This window comes from Sturnira hondurensis, unplaced genomic scaffold (genome assembly GCF_014824575.4).
Source record: "Sturnira hondurensis isolate 20B ecotype Veracruz unplaced genomic scaffold, ASM1482457v3 Scaffold0025370, whole genome shotgun sequence".
NCBI lineage: Eukaryota > Metazoa > Chordata > Mammalia > Chiroptera > Phyllostomidae > Sturnira > Sturnira hondurensis.
In genome coordinates, this window is record NW_028098001.1 from 9,536,880 (window position 1) to 9,558,409 (window position 21,530).

Below are 21,530 nucleotides of genomic sequence, written 5' to 3' on the forward strand. Positions count from 1 at the left end.
TCCCTCCCACCCTTACCCAGACTTCCACCAGCACAGAAGGGATGGACTCACCTTCACAGGGTGCCGCTGTGATCCCAGAGCCTGCCCGCGGCTCCCCGGGCATTAGCCCACTTAATTTTCACCATAATCCTAGGAGGCAGGGACGACTGTATTTTTTACAAATGAGGAAACTCAAGCATAGAGAGGAGGTTAAGAATCCAGCCAAAATCTCAGTACAGAAATCTGGAAATCTTTGACTCTCCAGAGTTCATGCTTGGTCCAATATGTGGTAAAAGAAAACAAACTTGATTGCTCACTAATATCTTTGGTTCAACAGGAGAAGATTAAAAATTACTGTTATAAGAAATCATTGACTGATTTACTGAAGTGGTTTGCTAACAGGAGCTTCAGAGCAAAAGAGGCTTTGGCCTGGCTCCACAGCATTTTTTTTTCACCCATGAGACCTCAGACAAGTGATTCAGCCTCATTTTTCTTGTCTGTAAAGAGGGGACACTTATAGGGTTTATCTCAACTTCCTATGAAGATTTCGTGAGAATACACCTATCAAGTGATTGGTAGACCCTAGTATGTGGTAAACATTTTTTAAAAGATCTCACTAATATTCTCAATGGTTTATCATTCTTTCTTCTATGCCTAAGCATCACAGGCAAACTTAAAATGGGTTATTTTTGGCCAGATGGAAAAAATAATGTCTATTGTAGAGAATATTACTGCTAAATAAAGGTCAAATTTATTAAAATCAAAAAGCCTTTTTAACTGACCCACTTAGAAATTTTTCTGCACGTCTGCTTCTTTCCATTTTCTGTTGATACACTGCAACAAAATGCCTTATCTTCCACTGCCCTAGACTCCAAAAAGCATTTCAGGTATATCTCAGAGGGCTGATCCATTATTATACTAAAAGTAAAAAAAAAAAAAAAAAAGGTAAGACCTTCTCCTTAACTTCTCTGAAAGACATAGAGTTACAGTGACCCCTGCTCTTTGACTGAGACTGTTCAGAACTGCCATCGAATGAGAAACCGTTTGCAGTAAAACTGTACTGCCTGTTGGAAGACTGGAAATGCAAATCTCAGCTTTTCAGGGTCATCGTGACATGTCAGGTGTCTCCAGAGAAACAGAACAAAGAACCAAAAGATTGTGTGTGTGACAGATGTTTCCTTCCTTCCTTCCTTCCTTCCTTCCTTCCTTCCTTCCTTCCTTCCCTCCTTCCTTCCTTTCCTCCTTTCTCTCTCTCTCTTTTTCTTTCTTTTCTCCCTCCCCTCCTCTCTTTCTTCATCTGTCTATAGAAAGATATACAGATTTATTTTAAGTAATTGGCCCATGGGATCGAGGAGACAGGTAGGTCCAAAAGCTGCAGGTAGGCCAGCAGGCTGCAGACCCAGGGCAGAGTTGCAGTTCAAGTCTGTGGCAGCCTTCTGCCAGAATTCCTTTTAGTTTAAGGTAGGCTAGTCTGTTTCTAAGAAGGCTTTCAACTGATTGGATGAGGACCACCCACATTATAGAGGATGATTTGCTTTACTTAAAGAATGATGATTTAAACATTAGTCTCATCTAAACACACACATGTGCTCACACACCTTCACAGAAACATCAGGGATAATGTCTGATCTAATATCTGGGTGCCATGGCCTGGCCAACTTGACCCATAAGATTAATCATCACAGGAAGTCATGTTCTGTTTCGGGCTAGGGTTCCCACCTACACAATCACCTGCATCCTACATCAAACAAATCCATCTCAATAACTATGCAGCAAAACTGCATCCGTCCCTCTGAGGAAAAGGAAGATAGTGCGGTGCGATTCTTCCCTGACCACTCAGTGAGATGTGCCCTAATCTGAGTTTTGTGCTCAGCTTTTCTTACTACTCTGGCAGTCCGCACCCTACTTTCAAATCCCATGGACCAATATGCCAGAAACAGAGGCATGTGCAAATGTCTATGAGGACTTGGAGAGAGAAAGGGGAAAGTTCACACCTTTTCAGTGGCTGTTATAGATCCTCAACATTATGTCTCCAGATGCTGTGATAAAACGGTATTTGCCTTTTGTGTAAAAGGAGTTTAATTTTTTTCCAGACCCTGATGTCTGGAAATAGCTGAGTTATGGACAGAACTGTTCCCTGTACCCAGACATTTGTTATAGTTCAAGTGCAGGCTACAGACTGAATGGCAGGCACTGGAGACTATCTGGTGAAATGCAATAAAAAGAACACTGCTGTCAGCTGTGCGCATTCAGTGAGATACCGAATTTAAAGGATTAGAAAGTGTGCCACGTTTCTCCCATCACTCCCCAGGTCCCTTCCACCCTCCCCCATCCTGCTCTTGGAGTCATAAGACTCTGAAAGAGGCTTTGGCTGCTGGTTGTGTTGTTGTGTTCCTCCCGTGGGAGCAACGGTGAGAGACGGGAGGGAAGGGGGCAGGAAAGCAAGGTGCGGGCATCAATCTTGGAGGCTGCCTCTCTGAGAGATCACACTGGGTGTCTGTGTCCCTCTCTCCTGCCTTTGCCTTCTCTGCAGGACTCCCATACAGGCCTCCCTCAGATCAGGGCAGAAGCTACTCCTCAGGATCCCCAGCCCTGGGCTGCTGCCCTGTCCTGTGGGGCTTCTCTCTCTCTGGCCACAATGTATGGGCAGTCCCTTCATCAGATGCTCTTATAACTCCCTGATGCGAGCGTCTGCCTGTGCCTGCTGGGGCCCACTACAAAGGTTCCAACGCATGTCCTTTTCCCCCTTTTTAAAAGAGTTGGTATAAAAAAATCTCTAAAACATGTCTGAGATTTTTGGATGCCATAATTGAACAATTACCTTCTGATGTTACTCGCTGTTCTTTAAGCACGCCTGTAAGAATTTCCTCCTCAAATCCAAAGCCCAAGAAAAAAATGTTCTTTATTCCCCTATGAGAATCACATAATCTTTGATGTTCCCTTTTTTATCCTAGTTTCAAGGAAACTCAGCATTGAACTCATTATTTATTGTCAATGATTAATTCAATCAAATACTCAGTAACAACTATTTCTCTACTCCTTGAAATGTTTTTTAAAACTAGTTTTCATCCTGCTTTGCTGTTGTCTTTATTCACTGTTTTTAGACTGGTGAGTCATCTAAATTCTTTTGGGACTAAGGAGAAAATGCATTCTATTTAATCAGTCTTTCATCACAAAAGTCAGGCCTGAACCAGCAGTAGGGCTGCATGAAAGGACCAAAAACCCAGGTTCATCAGGACCCACTTGCAAATGGCCCAGAGGCAAGAGGCCAGGAGGAAGGCAGGTCCCACCCACAAGCACTTGGGGCAGGTAGCTATCTGCAACTATTCCTGTTTCTTCAGTTCCCTGTGGGGCTTAACACATATTTAGGAACAGCCCAAACTTACTCTTGGTGTGGGGCTCCTGTCTTGGTCAGCAAAGTCAGCACAAAAAACATGAAAATCACGAAGACTGCGAGACCAACCCAAAATCCAATCACAATGGAATCTGCAAGACAGTTAACATGGGATTAGTATTTTTCAGCAGCTGAGAACTTGAGCATTCAAGAAACCTGAGCCTTTGGGGTATATGAAATGAGTTAGGACATCAACAATCTTAGGGGACAATCCTGACCCCTGCATCAGCTGGGGACAGACAAGACATAAGGAATGAGTGGCGGAGAAGAATCTGTGTCACCTCCAGGTTCCGGTCTCAGGTAACACTAAAAGATGGCAGCCTCACCACTGGTTTCCATAACTCATTAAGGAACCTAGGACACAGCAAAGGCCATCTGGGTCCCCAAGAGTCTACCGAAATGACTTGAGTGACAGAATGCAGTTTTTAGCAGAAACCACAATGTAAAGTTTAAAGTGAATTCTGATTCAAACCGACCCAACTTTGCGTTTCCACTTTGCTTCATGCTAAAACAGTTCGGTCCTCATCACCTCTCCCCGAGGACACACGAACAGCCTCCATTGCCATCTTCCACCTTCCAGGCACTGCATCCCGGTACGGACCTGCTCCATCACAGCTCTCACAACACTGCTCTTTGATGAAATACTCGTCCACAAAGCGAGACCTGACCTCTTCCAGGTTGAAAGAGATTCCATAGGTAAAGCACTTTATACAATGTCTGGCATCTGAGAAGAAGGCACCCCACATTTGCCAGCCGTCATTGTTAAAATTATTCTCTCCCAGTTTACTCCTACTTTAAACCCATGTTTCCAATCCAGACTAGGGGACATTGTGTCCCTGTAGTTACCTTAACTCCCAGTGACACTTTCCTAATCCCCAGGCCTTTTCAGGGGCTCTCACCTTTACCTGACTAGACTAACATCCCCCCCACCGAGAGCTGATGAAAGCCCACGCACCCTTCAAGCCCGGTCCCTATACCATCTCTTCACCACTCTTGGACCAACTCCACCAGCTGCTGGGTTCTCTCCCTCCTTTGAGTCCCACAGCCTCGTGCCTGTGCTTCTCCCCACGGACCCTCCTGTGCGTAAATCACAGGGGCATGTCTCTGGGACTGGGATGAGACTGGACTGTCCACAGAACCTGCGCCTACATAATAGGGTCTCAGGTCTGGGGAAGAAAACACAGCTGAATTATTTTACATTATCTGACTTATTCTAAGAAGTTAACCTATTGGAAATACAGTGAGAATGCCTAGCAATTTTTTAAAAAAATAAATGGCTTATACACTAAGTGTGTTTAAATGCAAAGCAATAATTAAATTCTAATTCATTTTTTTCTAAAGTGAAGACATCAGATTAGTGGTTTACTCTGTATAATTCATACTGTCATTCTGCATATATCATTGCCCAAAGGTTAACAACTTCCATTCAACTATGTGCTAAATAGTCCGCACTCTGGATGCAAAACTGATGTATCTCTCCTGGGGTTAATATGCCAAAGAAACAGAAATTGTAGGTTTTGCCTTATAACACAATGGAAATGAAACCGAAAAAAGAAATACGGACAAGTTCCAAAAAACACATGCAAAGAAGTGCAACCGAGATGTAACAGTAACATCCCAACTAACGGGGCGGAGACCGCAAAGCACGGCTGCACGAACAAAAGCTGGCACGCTGTGCTTCCTCAGCTGCCCGCCGGCAGAACGAAAGCAAAACCTGAAAATGACACACCAGCATTACATTTAAGTTCTCGGTTGCAAACTGCATCCAACTGATTCATTTTCCAAATCTGTCTGGGAAGGGGTTCGCACGCAGACAGCTGCAGGTACCTACGCCTCCATCAGCCGCCACCCCCCACACCCCCACCCCCCCGCCAGCCCCACTTCCCAAACCCAGGGCAGGCAGAGGTGGAAGTGGGGTGTCTCTCATCCAGCCCAGACCCTTCCCTCCACCCTGCCACTGCCCCAGGGAGCTGATCAAAAAGCAATAACAACGAGGGCAGGAGAGGGTCCCAGCCCTTGGGGGATCGCGGGAGAGCAGAGTGCAGAGGTTCTGGGGTTAAAATTCAAGAACCTCTGTGATCCAAATGTTCCCTTGACCATGTGGCATCTCTTGCTCATCACGATAGGTTTAATTTATCCTTGCTTACTTATATAGTTTTGCTTTTCACATTCTCCTTCAAACAAAATTCTGCTTCCTCCAATTATTTCCTTTAATTCTCCTCTACCCCACCCTCTGCTGTGGGGGCGGATCCCAGGGTACTTCTCACCTGAAGCCCCTCTCTGGGTAGGTGGGAGACCCCCATCTCACCCCAGGAACAGACAAACTCTCTTGAAATTTTATTTCTATGCCACGTTTCAAGGGCATGGGCACTGTGATAAAATGGGAACACACAGCCCCTGGTCTTCCTTAAAACACCCTTTCCTGGGAGGAAGTCAGCCTAGAGGTTTATATAGAGTGAGGTTCGAATGAGTCCTGTGCTTAAGGAAGCCAAGAGAAGCCTTGCTTGTCCAGAGACTGGGTTACTGAGAAAGCATTACTGTAAAGGGGCAGAGAAAATTGCCACAGGAATTCCAAATGGGGCGTGTCATAATAAAATAATTTCCCCTTAACCTGACCTGCAGTCAATGAAAGGAGCACTGAAGGCTGACAGGTGCACGCTTTTCAGTAGGATGGCGCTGTTGTGCACGCAGCAACCACCCTGTCACCAGGCCTCTCCATCTCCTAGGAATAAATTAGGGCCTTTGCATCCTGTGCTGTTATGAAAAACAAAGGCTGATGTTTAATTTGAAACAGAGGATTCAGGACACCAGAGCTAGCACTGTCCTGGCAACACTTCTGGCTCCTAAGGCACTAGGATCAGTTCTGGGGCAGGAATTTTGGGCAAGGCGCCCACAGCGATGTTCAGGTGATTGTCTGCACTGGGCTCCCAATGTCGCCTCTTACTCAAGTCTTCAGAGCTCTGGCTCTGCTTTTTCAGCTCAGTGACCCCTCCTCCAGCTGACGCATCCATGCACCCATCATATCAGGTGTTATCTGCAAGCTGGCACGGGATCAAAGCATGGAATGTGGCCACCAGTGATGGCTCAGAATAACAGATGCTCCTTCAGCCTTTCCTCCACACAGCAGCCAGAACAGTCCTGATAAGATGTAGCCATGTCCACTCATTGACTTACAGGCTTTTGCTTCTGCTTCTCTAAGAATATCTGGTCTTACCCAGCCAAGCCATTCATAAATGTCCCATTTTTCTTCTTCCCTTCATAGCAAAACTCTTGAGAAATTTTTCTTCTCCTATTTTTTTTCTTGAACCCATTCTATCAGCCCTTTACTCTCACCAGTCCACTAAAACTGCTTTTAAAGTCATTGCCAGTCTACATATTAAATCCAACCGTTAACGCTCATCCCTCAACTAACTTGATCTAATAGCATTTGACCCGGACAAGGGTCTCACCCTTGGGACCCTTCTTCACCTGGCTTCCGGGAAACCACAGTAGCCCAGTTTCCTTCCAGTCTTCCTGTAAAGCCTGCTCAGGATCTTTTGCTGCTGTCTCCTCAATGTCCCCCAGTTTTTAAATGTTACTGTGCCCTGGGGCTCAACTCTGGACCTCTGTAATTTTCTGCCTATACTCATTCATCCATCTCTTGGGTGTGAACATCATGTATATGCTGATGACTCTCAAATTCCACCGAACTCCTCCCCTCCCCATGTCTTCTCAGATGTCTGACAGGTCTCAATGTAACAGATCCCAAACTGAGCTCACAACGAGCCTGCTTCTCCTACAGTTGACCCCATATCAGCTAATGAATGGCAAGTTATCCTAGCAATTACTCAGGTCACCCCCCGCCCCCGTCATCCTGGGCTCTTCTTTTTCTCTCCCACCCCACTGCCAACCGTTGACAAACCCTATTGAGAATCAAACTTCTGCCCACCATGGGCCAATCCTCCCTGCTTCCAGTCTCATCCCCTGCCCTCCTTGGCTGCAGAGTGGATTTACTGAAACCTAAGCCAGAGGCCACTCCTCGCCTCCAAACCCTCAAATAACTCTCCTGCCCCCACCAAAAAAAAAGCCAAAGTCTTTAGCCTGACCTCTAAGGCCATGACATCCTCTTCTCGGTTACCTGACTTCATCTCCTGATGCTCTGCCTCTTAATGACTCCTCCGGTCCCAGGCTGGTCTCCTTGTTGTTACTTGCAGGTTGCATTTCACAACTGCATAGAGAAGTTTGTGGAATGTTCTTCCACAGATATCTTACAGCTCAATTTCTTACTTCTTTAAAGTCTTCTGTCAATTTTTTCCTTCTCAGTAAAGCCTTCAACGGCCACACTATACTTTTGTCTCCACACTCCACATCCTGTCCCTACTTTATTTTCCCTTTTTTAAAATCACCATCTGACATAGTTTGATCATTTGACTTATTTATTGTCTGTCTCTCCCATTACAAGGCAAGGCCTATAAAAGGAGGTGTTTTTCTCTTTTCTGTTCACTCTTATATCTCCAATGCTTAAAATAGTACCACACAAAACAGGCACTCAGTACACATATGTTGAATAAATGAGTGTCCATTCCATTACTGCCACATGTATGTCAGACATATGTCCACTTCTGATAAGTTGTATGGTTTAATACCAAATTAAAAACCAAGGGCAAAAGAAAATTCAAATGACCATCAAAATCTGTTTCTCAGATGAAAGACCCTTTGAAGGTAGGAATCTCAATTTTAGCAGGCAGGAGAACTTAATCCAGTTAAGAATATAGCTATTATTGTCAACTGTTAGGTGTTACAGATAAAGCAAATGAATGAAGATAATGGCTATGAACCTTGTTGTCCTGACCTTGAAATGTCTTCCTTTTCTTCCTTTGAACTTGAACCTAACTGGCTTTGAATTTTGCTCAGCAAAACAAGGAGACATACTTGAAGGTGAGAATCATATCATTTTAAAAATAGAAGAAACTACACTGATGTACACAGTAAAATAGTTTACTATTTTTTATTGGGGCCCACTGTAGGAGCAGCAGGCTCTTTGTGAGCTCAGTTTGGGATCTGTTACATTGAGACCTGTCAGACATCTGAGAAGACATGGGGAGGGGAGGAGTTTGGTGGAATTTGAGAGTCATCAGCATATATATGATGTTCACACCCAAGAGATGGATGAATGAGTGTAGGCAGAAAACTACAGAGGTCCAGAGTTGAGTCCCAGGGCACAGTAACATTTAAAAAACCTTACTCCTTTTTTATTTTCCTATATGCACGGAGGACTTTTAAAAGTGTTTTATTCTTTCCTACGTCTCTCATTTATTGTCAGGTTCCTAAAGTTAAGGACATCCACATTAACCAAATCTCTTACCAAATCAGAACAGTAAGGACTCAACCAGGCAGTCCTGCTTTCTCCTAATGGGAGTGTTAAAACTACCAGGTGTGCTCCTCAGCAGTGGTATGGTATGTGAGGATGGAACGTGTCACACGTCTGCCTGTGTTTGGCAGGAATTTTCTCAGCTATATGCAATTCTAGAATATAATATGATTTAAAAACATTTTCAATGGTCTCTGGAAATGTACCAACCAAAATTACAGCAGCAGGTTTGTCTTTCCTGCCCCTTAAATTAAGGACAAGAGGCCAGAGCAAAGTGACACGAAAATAAAATGTATGCCACCAAGGTATAAAAGCCCATATTACAATATATGTATGTATGTATGTGTGTGTGTGTGTATTTGTCCAGTCATTTTGATATCCACTAAAATTCTTAATAAGTAAGTGCCCTTACTTGAAGATTGTCCCAGGAAAACAGCAGATTAAAGAACTGAAGTATCTGAGGGAGGGAAGTCTCACACCCAGCCGCAAACAGCCCTCCATCTGATGGCCAATGGCAACATATCCTAACAGGTTCCAGGTCCTTCTTTTTTTTTGTAATTTCCACAAAGAAGTCCTGAGCAGACATCAAGAAAGGAATGAGTGAAAACATCTCATTATTACTATTGACTTCAGGGGAAAAGCATATGTAGTTTAGTTCATGATTTCTTTTTTTTTTCAGATCTTTTTTAAAAGATTTTTATTTATTTATCTTTAGAGGGGAAGGGAAGGAGAGAGGGAGAGAAGTATCAATGCATGGTTGCCTCTCATGCATCCCCTGCTGAAAACTGGCCCATAACCCAGGCATGTGCCCCTGACTGGGAATCGAACCGCCATCTTTTGGTTTGCAGGCCCGCGCTCAATCCACTGAGCTACGCCAGTCAGGCCTAGTTAATAATTTCTTAAGGAACAAAAATAGAAAGCCCTCTGTCCGGGAAGTGAGTAATTCTGAAGCCCTTCGAGGACCTACTGACGGAGACCAGTGGGTGGGAACCATCGGGGGAGTTACTGTCCGCCCGCCCCTCAACTGCCCAGCTGCAGGCTCTGCTGTAGCCAACAGTGAACAGTGGCATCTAAGCGGTATATGAACCCTGGACGGTTATGGTCCTTCACACAAGGGGATGGAAACAAAGCTTAAGCCACTTAATTAGCTGAAAGGGGGAGCTGACCAAGAAGGAAACTTAGGAGGCTCTGGAGCTCCTCTCTACATACATGGGTGCGCCAAATACATGGCTACATATGGAGCAGTTTCCTCTGGAAGAAATCCAGAAAGAGAGGGTCAGCTCCTGCACATCTGGCAAATAAGAACACACCCACATCTAAATGGGTGGGAAAATGCTGAGACACACATTTGCCACGAACCCCATCACCAGCACGACAACATACAATCGGGGCAGAACCCCAACTCCCACCTTCTCCCTGGAGAGGGAAGGGTTTGGTGTGTACATCTGGAGCCTCAACTTTTAAGACTCTCACTGGAGAGACTGGCTCCAAAAACATCTAGCTCTAGCTTGCATCCATGAGAACCCCGAGACTACAGCAAACAAAAATCAAGCCTTCATGAGCCCACAGGCCCTACCATGGCTGTCCCCCAGGGCTCAGTGCAGAGGGAACTGGCAAAAACACCCACCTCCCTGTCTTTCTTTGAAAGGGGTTTACCTGCTTACTCTAAAAGATGCTGCCTTAGGGTCAGGCTTCTAATTTAGTAGGCAGTTTGGGGCCAGCTGTGGTCCTTCCCAGAGACCAGAGAAGCCTTTGGACACGTCCCCATCCCTCTCCCTCCACCCCACTCCAATAATAAAACCATGTTGCCATATCACCCTGGAAGGAGGTTGTGCACAGGTCTGGGGGCCCGGCTTTTGCAGCAGCTACCCCAGGGATCTCCTGGCTCTGACAGGCAATGGGGCTTGCATTCCTGAGTCCCACAGGACTGCAATAAATGAAGAAGCAGTTCTCAACAAGTGCAGTTCCCCTCGTGTCTATACATAAGGCCCATCTCCCAGTTCCTCCCTGGAAAGGTTTAACTACATACTTTCCTAGCTGCTGCCTGAGGGTCTGGCTTCTAATTGGACTGCATCTAAGTGCTGACCATGTTCCCCCAGTTTGAGACACAGAAAGGTCTTGACACACCCCCAACTACTGGGAGCCACTGAAAACAAAGACGGCTGCGGGGACAATCATCGAAGTTTGAGAGACAATAGGGCTGGCTGAACAACAGGGTTCGTGTCCTAGGCAAGGCCACTCCATCAAGACTGGCAGAGGTGGCTTTTGTGTCTAATGCCTATAAACCTCACAGAGATCAAGGAAAATGAAGAAATAGAGGTATGTGCTTCAAACAAAAGAACAAGATAAATCTCCAGAAAGAGATCTAAATGAAAGAGAGGTGAGTTATTTACCCGATAGAGTTTCAAGTAGTGGTCATAGACATGGGAGGCCAGCTCCTTGACACAGGTCTTGGAAATGATTCTTTGAATTTGACACCAAAAGCAAAAGCAACAAAAGCAAAATAAACAAATGGTATTATATCAAATTAAAAAGCTTTTGCACCGCAAAAAATAAAAAGGCAACATACAGAATGGGCAAATATTAGCAAACCACACACCTGATAAGGGGTTAATACAACTCAATAGCAAAAAAAAAAAACAATTTAAAAATGGGCAAAGGACCTAAAGAGATATTTTTCCAAAGAAGACATCTTAATGGCCAAAAGGTACATGAAAAGGTACTCAGCGTCACTAATTGTCAAGGAAATGCCAATCAAAACCACAACGACCCATCAGCTCACACCTGTTAAGATGTCTATTGTCACAAATACAAGAGATAAGTGCTGGTGAGGATGGGGAGAAAAAGGAACCCTTGTCCACTGTTGGTGGGAATGCAAACTGGTTCAGCCACTGTGGAAACAGTATGGATGTTCATCAAGAAATTAAAAACATAACCACCATAGATCCAGCAATCTCACTGATGGATGCATATCCAAAAAAATAATCTAAATCGAAAAAGAATAATAAACTCATAGTGACAGAGAGTAGAAAAGAGGTTGAGTAAGGTGGGGGGGGTAGGGAGATGCTGGTAAAACAGTGTAAACTTTCAGTTATAAAATGAAAGCTAGTGAGCTATAAAGTGTATAGCTAATGACACTGTATTGTATAATTGAAATTTATAAGAGAGTAGAACTTAAATGTTCTCATAAATAAATAAATAAATATCTGAGGCTATTAATGCGTTAATAAATTCAATGAGGAAAATCCTTTCCTAATGTACACAAATATCCAAATCCTCACTGTACATTTTAAGTGTATGACATATATGTTTGTCAATTATACCTTTAAAAAGCTGAAAAAAGAAAGAAAGTTCTCCTTGCAAAAGAGCGGCAAATGGGTGGGCGGGATCACAAATGAAGACAGGTCAGCGTGGTATTGGCCAGGAAACACTAAACGGACAAAAGCACCTCCTTTGCCACATTTGCATCTCCAGTTCTAACCTGTCGTGTCCATCCTAAGGTGTCCCATTAGTCTGAACCAGTCACAGACCTAAAATGTTGGTAGTGCTGTGGATATTCATCGTGAAACAAGCAACCACCTTGGGAGTATTGATGGCGCAGCCACAGCAGGACCTGGGAGTGGGCAGCCGTTCCCACTCGTGATGTCGATTCTGTTCACGGACACAGAGAAGCTTCCTACCGGCCAGCCAGCATTCAGCTACGACTGGAGGTCGACAGTAACCTCTCACAGGATTATTTTTCCTTACTCTGCGCTGGGTCATCAGTCACTCCAACAGCATGCCACGCGATCCACAAAACACAGAATTAGGAAGGGTCGCAGGCTATTCTTGCCTATCATCATGAACACACACAGACTGCTGCCCCAGCTCCAGAAAACCAAGGGAGCAGAGAGATGCCATTGACCATGTGTTACAAAACAAGCTCTTCAATGATGAGTTCCAGATTCCACTTTTGTCACTTTTTGATAGCTCAAATGTCCACACAGTTTGGGAGAGCTGGAATTTTTAATGCTTTAATAAAACATGTCAGTTTAAGAATGATATTGGTTCATGTTCCCCCACTAAGCAAATCTTTCAAGTTCCTTGTCACTCAGAATCACCAAGGCCCTCATGTATTACCATCCTTGAGCAACCAGTCTGTGTTTGGAGGAGGTGTTGTTTGAGGTTTTGGTGGACAGATTCTATAAGAAGAGAGAATGTTCGGGATAAGTAATCACTGGGGATTTCACAGGTTAAGACAGATTCATATTATGCTCACAATGGAGAGTTATGTAAGACTTACATTTATGAGCCTTCAGTCCTTCAAAGGAAACGGGTCCGATCTCGTAGTACTCATATTCCCAGGTGTAGTCAGAATTAGATGCAGACTGCTGAGATGTTCTGTTAGAAATTAACCTCTGGGCAGACATCTCCACTCTGCACAAATGGAGAGAGGCAAGTGCAGAACCTGTTAATTCATCTGCAACTGCGCAGGTACTCCGATTGCCCTTGACCACTCTTGGGAGTTCAGCAGGAAAAGCCCTCAGGAAGGTCTTAGCCACCTGGTCAGGGAGAGGCCCTCCTGGGGGGTCCATACCTCATGCCAAATGACCATTCTTTCCTTTTCTTTCGACACGAGAATGGAGTGTATTTGGTGTCGGACACCATGCCTTCTCCTGTCATTGTCCCCCAGAATTTAACCCCATGCCTGGCACATAGTCAACTCTGAGAATTGATGAAAGAGGGAAGGGAAGGAAGGAGAGAGCTCATCAGTGTCTCTGAGTGCACATTCTCAGCCGCACCATCTGGACCCACATGAGCAGGCGAAGAGCCGACACGGAGTGAAGAAAATCAGAAGTAAACTAACTCAGTTTTTCTCTGTTGAGCCCCTGCTGTGCAACAGTAAAGACATGCAGCGTAAGTCTAACAGAATGGGGTGAAAAGAAAGAGAAGTGGACAAGAAAAGCAGCAAAGATGGAGAAGATCCTCAAGGGAAGTCTCATTCTCACCCACTCTTAAAGTTTGTCCTGTTTTCAGAACGCCCCAAGTGTCTTCTTTCTGATGATTTCAGATCAGAAAATTCTGACTTCTTTGAGAGAACAGGTTGCACTACGCAGCACGGATACCAAAGGAGACAAGTCAGCAGCGCCAGTATTCGATACTGAGCGCCTACTGTAGACAAGACACTGCACACCATGGGTGGTAAAGACAAACTGGGACTTTGAGCAAACACACGTTGGGAGGGTCTACGCTGAGCTAGGGCTTTCAGAAGTTCTCACGCTCTGTGTAATCGCCAGAACCCTGCACTCAAGAACTCTACAGGAAGAATTCTAAGTTTATAATAAAGCTCTGTGGTTCTAATGTCCCCTCCTCCTAACTTCCTCTTCCCCTCTGTGAAGACCCCTCTATCTCGGCAAGCAGGCTAGAGTGTGCATGTGGCTGGATGGTGTAAATGCCCTGGGTTGCAACCTTTCTTTTCCGTGAATAAACCCTTTTTGTTGATGAAACACCTGATCGACACGGGATAGGAGGAGATGCTGGAGACACCAGGACACCACAGGCCTTCCCTTACAACAGGGAAGAAATAAAAAGTGACAAAAACTGTAACTTGAGTGAAATACCAGCTGAAACCAAGATTCACTGAGCAGTGACTACCGCTGGGGCCGACCCACCAAAATCTCTCTGAGTTTCCCCTTCTCCCACCCCTGCCATAGCTCAGCATCAGCCACCTCTAGACCACAACCCCGAGAGAAACTGAAGCAAACCCTCGGCCATGCTTCTGAGCCAAGGCATGAGTCTCCCCTTTCCCTCTTCCCCACCGGCTACAGAAACAGACCCCACCCCTTTGGCACCACCTCATTCAAGAAAGGAGGTGCCCTGACCCAGAGCTGTGTGCCAGTGTCAGGGTCGGAACTTGACTCTGAGTACCCCACCAGGTGAATTACTCCTCCAAAGTAGAAGAGAATGTACCAATTCTCATCTGGGAAAGAAAGCTACACAAATTTTAAGAATAGCTGACCTTTGAATAAGTGTTCAGGTACTTTTCTAATGCCAGCCCAAAAATAACATAAAACCACCACCGCAGTACATCATCTTTGGCTGTTCTCTCATTTGAACAAGAGGCTATTGCCCTTAACTTCAAAATTAATTTCCTCAGGAAATGAGAATTAACAACATGAACCTAAGAGGTACTATCCTCATTTATGAGAATTTATGAGAGACAGAGAAAGGAGTTGCTCTTCAGTTATAAGGTTCAGAGATAAGTGGCGGATTAGGATAAACATAACTTCTATTTGATAATATAAATTTCACACCAAACAGGGAAAAAGTCAGTGGATAGGAAGTTGGAAGACCGGGCTTTATTGTTGCTCTACCTGCATTTGCTGTGTGGCCAGGCAAGGCTCTCACCTCTCCCAGCCACACTGACCCCATCTGCAAAACCCATCACCGGGGTCACCTGGGTCACCCTGCTGCCCGAGCTGCTGCTGTCAGGACATGGTTCCGGCTGCAGTCACTAACAGCCACCATCAACACCCACCTGGACCACTTCTTGAAACTGGTGGTTTTGCTTCTACTCTTCTGAACTTATTGCAATGCTTTCCCCACACATCAGCCAATAACCTTTAAAAAGAAAAAACCAAATTGTCCCTGGCATTCTTTTGCTTAATACTTTAAATGTTTTCTTATTGATCTAAGGACAAAGTCCAAAATCCTTAAAATGTCCTAAAAGGTCACAACTTGGGCCTAATGTTTCCACTGATCCTGCCACATGTCCTATCAAACTGTACTCGCATTGACTGCATTTCCTCAGACACGCCGTGAGCTCTGCTCCCTGCACACATGCCGCTCCCTCTGGTAGGAGTGCCCTTCCTGCCACCCCATCCTAACCCATCCCTCCTCCCTGCAGAGGCTCATCATCTACAGCAGGGGCCAGCAAATCCTGCCCACCACCTGTTTGCATACAGACTGCAAGTGAAGAATGATTTTTACATTGTTTAATGGTTGGAAAAAGTCAACAGAATAGTAATATTTTGCGACATGAGAAAATTATATGAAATTCAAATATTGGTATCATAAATCAAGTTTTATTGACACAGTATCCCTCGCTTGGCTTTCTTTTTTGTTTTGAGGGTTGCTGTTTTTTATTTTTTGGCTTCTCTAGTATTGCAATAACAGAGCTGAGTATTGTGACATAGTATTTCCCAAAGGCTAAAATATTTACTTTCTGGTCTTCTATAGAAAGAGTTTGCCAATCCCTCCTCTAGAGCCATGGACAAAAGTGATCTGAGCTTCAACTTTTCCACCAAGAAAATGAAGATGATATCAGTACCTACTTCGTGAAATTGCCATGGAAGACTAAATGTGATATTACATAACATGTGAGTAGCCAGGGCCCAGGTTAAGATCAATAAATAGTAGCCAGGACTATTATTATTAGCTAAGAAATGCTAGTCTGGGATAGAAGAGCCTAGGTTTGTTCTTCTGACATCACCAACTCCCCTGTCAGCCGGTTCTAGCAAATTCACCATGTAGGTAATTGATCTATGTGTTCTAGACAAATGAATGAAATTATAATAAAAATAACTCAGAAGGCATTTGTTTAGATGGCAGATGTTGGGACCTGCCCAGCCTGGTTTCAGAAGCTGAAACCCCCAAGGCTAAGGCTTAGTAAAGGACCTTGGGACCATAAGCCACTTAGGAGACAAAGCTTATCTTCCTTGTAGGGGTACCACCTCTGCCCCCTTTCTCTTCACCCTGTGTGGCCCCAGGTGGATGACTGGTTAGCCAATGACAGGTAAGATTCCTCAAAAGAGGATGACCTAAGACAGGCACAGACATGAAGGGGCCCTCAGGGAAGGACTTGAGGGGCTATAGAAAAAGGGGGTGATGGACCCTCACCCCTTGGCTTTGACATAGCCTGAGTCCTCACTCTGTCTGCAAGAAGTCTCCTAATCTCTTGGCTGCCTTACTTCCCTTGCCTGACTTAAGCCTGAAACAATTCTGGAGGTGGGTGCCGCCCTATGCTGGAAGGGGTGGGTACCCTAGAGCGATCAGGCCTAAGAAAGAATGCATAAAATCCTATGAAACCTACTTTGCTAATACCCTCAATTAAAATGATAAGGGTCCAGCCCTGGCTGGTGTAGCTCAGTGGATTGAGCGCGGGCCTGTGAACCACAGGATCGCGGTTCGATTCCCAGTTAGGGCACATGCCTGGGTTGCGGGCCAGTTCCCAGCAGGGGACCCACGAGAGGCAACCATACATTGATATTTCTCTCCTTCTCTCCTTCCCTTCCTCTCTAAAGATAAATAAATAAAATCTTTAAAAAAAAAACACACAAAAAATGATATGGGTCCAAGCAGGAAGTGAGTTTGCTTCCTAAAGTTTTATGGCCCTTTAACTACATGACCCTGACTTAGAATATGCCCTCAGAGTTCTTTGAATGTTATCTATTGTTTAATCATTTCTGCCTGACAATGATTGATGAGCTTTATTCCTGTGTAACCTGAAGCCAATAAAAGCCTGTCTAGGCAAGGGTCAAGGTGCCCTCCTCTTGAGAGGGTGGCCGAGGTACTCCGAGCCTTTTTTCCCCTTGAGAGAGAAGCCACACTATCCCTTTCGCTCCACAGGACTGGGTAGTTCATGTGAATTTGTCTCATCTTATCCATAACACCGTGGACCCCAGGAGCCGGGATCCGTGTCAGATGGCTTAAAAGTTATAAGGAGAAACATGTACATCATGGAATTCATGCTCTTCCATCAAAAATATGACAATAATCTCTCTTCCTTCTCGTTTAAGGGAAATATAATGAAGTCTGCTTTGGTCACATCATTTTACTGGAAATCAATATTATAGACAATGTAATAAACAGAGCAGAGGGAAGCACCAGGCTTCATCTGGTGTCAAAAGAGTTAATAAAAAAGTAGCAAAGAGTACCTAAAACAACAAAAATAAAACTGCGAGAGGTTTTCCATGTTCTGTCTAAGCCCTGGGCTATGCTGTTCTCCACGTCTGTGCACAGTGCTGGCCCCCATCCGTGGCCTCCCCGTCACTCTCTCAGGTCAGAAAGAAATATGAACACCATCCTCCCAGAGGCCAGGGACTGCCAAATAAAATACATCTGCGAAAGAGTCTTATACAAGAAATATCACTTACCTACCATAGAAAAAGTCTTTTTTCATTCCTTCTCTTTCTCCCCATTCCACCACGCCTGTTCGTCTGTATGAACCATTTAGGGATGGAGAAAAACTGAAGGGTGATGAAATTCCTGTGTGCGGAGACCCTGAAAGTGGAAAGGCTGTCCTTTGCCCTGACAAATACCTGGAGACAAGAGCGAGTGAATATCAGAGCCAGAGGTTCTGAGTGAGTAATACCACCAGAGGCTCCCGGGGGAGGCAGAATGAAATGCTGGACAACCTCTCCTCAGCAGTCACCATTTAGGTAGCCTTCATATAAAAGGTGGGGGTGGGAGGAGGGGGCGGGCTTCTGTTTCCACTGCTTTTCCCTCTCATTTCTTGAATCCCAAAGGTAGGTTTGGAGGAAAGAACGTCCGGCCTCTTTTTTCGGCTGTCACCTAGCACCCTTGCAAAAGCCCACAATATTTTTTCCATCTAAGTTTCAAAGCAATCAGATTGCACCATCAAATGCACAATTACCCACAGCAAGCAGAAGGCTGTCCTGAGGCACTATCATGTTTAGGCTCCATTATCAACACCCAAGGTTGCCTTTCTGAGCTTTTCAGAAACAAGCTGTCACTGTTTCACCATTTGGAAGCTGCCAGCATATCTGGGTAGCTGCCCCCACAGTCTGATATTCTCATCACAGTGAGGAATATCTGGGTTATAACAGGCAGTGAGGGCAAGGTTGTCTGGCACCATTTGTGTGTGGGGATGCTGGAAGCAGGCAGCTGCTATCTGTCTGATGAACTTGGCCAGCCCTGGGAGGGCGGCTGCCTTCTGTACCTCCGCTCTTGCGCAGCGCACTCCCCCTTATTTTCTTAGTGTTGGATGCTTCATGATAATGGCATCTTTAAAAATAACTTCCTCAAGAGGAAACCGAACCAAGCTTCCTAACCAAGCTTCCTGGAGCAGCAATAGAGACTAATTGCTCTTTTAAGCAGCTGAAAGCGTCCTTGCCAACAATAATGAAAAGATATGACCTCATCTCAAAGCCACACTTGAAAAGGAAGTTTAGCTGTACACAGGGTAGTTTAGGCCAACTCTGGGGGGGAGAGGGATGCAACAATATCTCAAACCCAAAAAGAAGGAGCATGATGAGAAGCCCCAAGTGCTTTTCATGGCCGTTTAAACATTATCCCTGCTCCCACCCGTGTTCCCAACACTCTCATCCCTTCTCCCACTATCCAGTCTTTCCTCCTGCGGCACAGGTTCCCACGCCACTCCTGGGCTCTCTGTTGGCTTCCTAAAGACAAGGTTAAAGACATGCCCTGGGACATGGACCCTTCTACGGAGTGAATAAAGGCTCTTTATCAATATCGTTGGTGGGTTATGATGGGTACACAACCAAGGGGGCTGTTTCCTTGGAACTGGACAACCTTTATTTCCATATTGATGGGTAAACATCAGCTGATGAGTTTTCCAAGTGACTGCCAGCTCAAGCCCCGGACTCACACATTAAGGAAAAATTTAAAAGATGCTTATAAACCCTGAAAAATGAGTGTATGCAGACACAGACACACACATACACACTCACAAACAACAGCACACCCAGAATGAGCAGCCAGAGGGGCACTCCAGCAGCTGCCAGCCAGTGCCACAGACCCAAAGACTCATGGCAACCAGTTTGTACAGAGGGAGGCCTACTGACCTATTCAGATTTCAGCTCGAAACTCCCAACTGCAGTGTGATTCTATCTTCTTTCTCTTCAAAGCACAAACTCGAAAAGAGGGTATGTCCCCCCAAGGCACCAACCTCTGTTCCGGCCTGGACCATAAAGGTCTCGTTAGTTACCTGTTCTTATGCCTTTCTTCCTCCTAGTCCTAGGAACAAGGGTTCCTAGAATAATACTGAGAAGTCACCCTCATAGCCCATCACCTAACCCCTTTCCCAAAAAGGCATCTGAGAAACCAAAGGTAAAGTCCCACCAGCCCGCACTCTAGTGGCTGAGAATCCCAAGATTCAGAATCACAGCTTTAGAAGCTTAATTCCCTCATTGCATGGAGATGGAACCAGGCACCCCAGTCAGAGCTGATGGTGCACACAGCCTACCTGCATCTAGGTGGGTAGGACCACATAGACATCAAATGAGAGACTGCAAGGTTATAAGTTGGGCTCATGGTTAAACCAGAGCCAGCGGGATATTCCTAAAGCATTTCTATAAGGAAACACATCCCAGCAAAGAACCATGCTTGACTCTGTAAAGTAAAGCCTTTGCAGTCTCCTCCCAGGGCAGTGCTTAAAAAATGCTGACACATGTTACCTCTTCCAGACAAGACGGAGGTGTAGGTAAACATGGCTCACACGCACAGTAAAAATTACAACTAGACTACAAAACAAGTATCACCCAGAATCACCAAAAATTGAACTGTATAAAAATCCAACAACCAAGGAATTAAAGAAGCCATATTCATCCAAACGGATAAAAGGGGCAGGGACATGCAGAGAGGCATGGAGACACAGACACGCAGAACAGGTGGTCCCATAAAAATCAGGAGAGATATCTCAGGAGCAAGGAGCAAGGGACCCCCACACCAGACCACCCAGCCCAGGGTTCCAGCGCCAGGAAGATAAATTCCCATAACTTCTGTCTGTGAAAAACGAGTGGGGTCCTGTCCACGGAGGTGCAGGTGAGTGCATTTGGGCCCTGCTGCTGCTCAATGGCTTCATTAAAAACATTCTACAGAGAGAAGATGGCAGCTAGGGAAGAGGGAGCAGATTCCACTTCCCCCTACACATGGGAGAGAAACCTGGTGGATCTATGGAGGAATAGAGCAAACAGACAACAGTGACACAGCATATATGAAATTAGGAAATCAAAAATTGTAGCGGACATTGAAAAACCAGACTGTAAGAAGAGTGCTTCAGGACAATAAGGGCACAAGGATCAGCGCGGGGACCAGGAAGGCTGTAGCCCCAGGCCCAGGGCCTGCTGGGCTGGCCACAGGGCTCTTGGGGACAGCTGGGTCGGTGCTCCCTCCCTGGCCAAGCAGGGTTTGAGCAGCACTGGGAGAGACCTGGTTGCTTGAAGTCGAAGAGAGAGGAGTAAGGACTGAGTGGCAAACACACAGGGGCTGTGAGCACCCATGCATAGCCCTGGGAAGACTGTGCACCGAACCCCTGTGACCAGAGGTGGCCTGACTGGGCACTCGTGCCCCCGCAACCCCGGGAGAGAGAGAGCTTTGTAGACCACCGGGGAACCACACCTGGGGACCCGGAAAGAGCATAAGCTCCTCAGGAGACCTGGGGACCACATCTGTAAACCCACCCATCAGCCTGCTACAGCCAGCAAGAACAGAAAAACTGGTTTGGCCAGTTTGAAACCAGCAACAGGGGTTTTTTTTTGTTGTTGTTTTTTGTTTTTTGTTTATTTGTTTGATTTTTTAAAGTAATTTTTAATTTTTTAATTTTTATATTTTCATCTCCCAATTCTGTTTGCCTCTTTTTCCTTCTTTCTTGTTTTATTCCATCTTCCTTTCTTTCCAATTTTATCTCTTCTACCTTCCTTAGTCTGCTTTCTTTTCTTTCTTTCTTTTTTTTTTCTGAAATACCCACAAATGAAACAAAAAAACCCCTGGAACTGTAAAAAGACCAGAGTTGGACCCAAAGAGGGGGCATCCAGAAAGCTGAGACAGAGAGAAAATTTTCACTTT

The 21,530-nt window shown here is 45.2% G+C and overlaps 1 protein-coding gene across 2 annotated transcripts in view; it reads right to left on the reverse strand.

Moving 5' to 3' along the window:
- MRAP2 (melanocortin 2 receptor accessory protein 2) overlaps window positions 1-21,530 on the reverse strand; it is a 46,659-nt gene that overhangs the window by 7,136 nt on the left and 17,993 nt on the right. Inside the window, exons 2-4 of one of the 2 annotated variants that reach the window (XM_037039448.1) lie at window positions 15,241-15,323; window positions 13,006-13,139; window positions 3,366-3,465 (exon numbers count right to left, since the gene is read on the reverse strand). In XM_037039448.1, the coding sequence (XP_036895343.1) occupies window positions 3,366-3,465; window positions 13,006-13,132 (227 nt within the window). In that variant the 5' untranslated portion in view covers window positions 13,133-13,139; window positions 15,241-15,323. The remainder of the gene's footprint in view (window positions 1-3,365; window positions 3,466-13,005; window positions 13,140-15,240; window positions 15,324-21,530) is intronic. The other variant, XM_037039449.1, reaches the window with a different exon arrangement.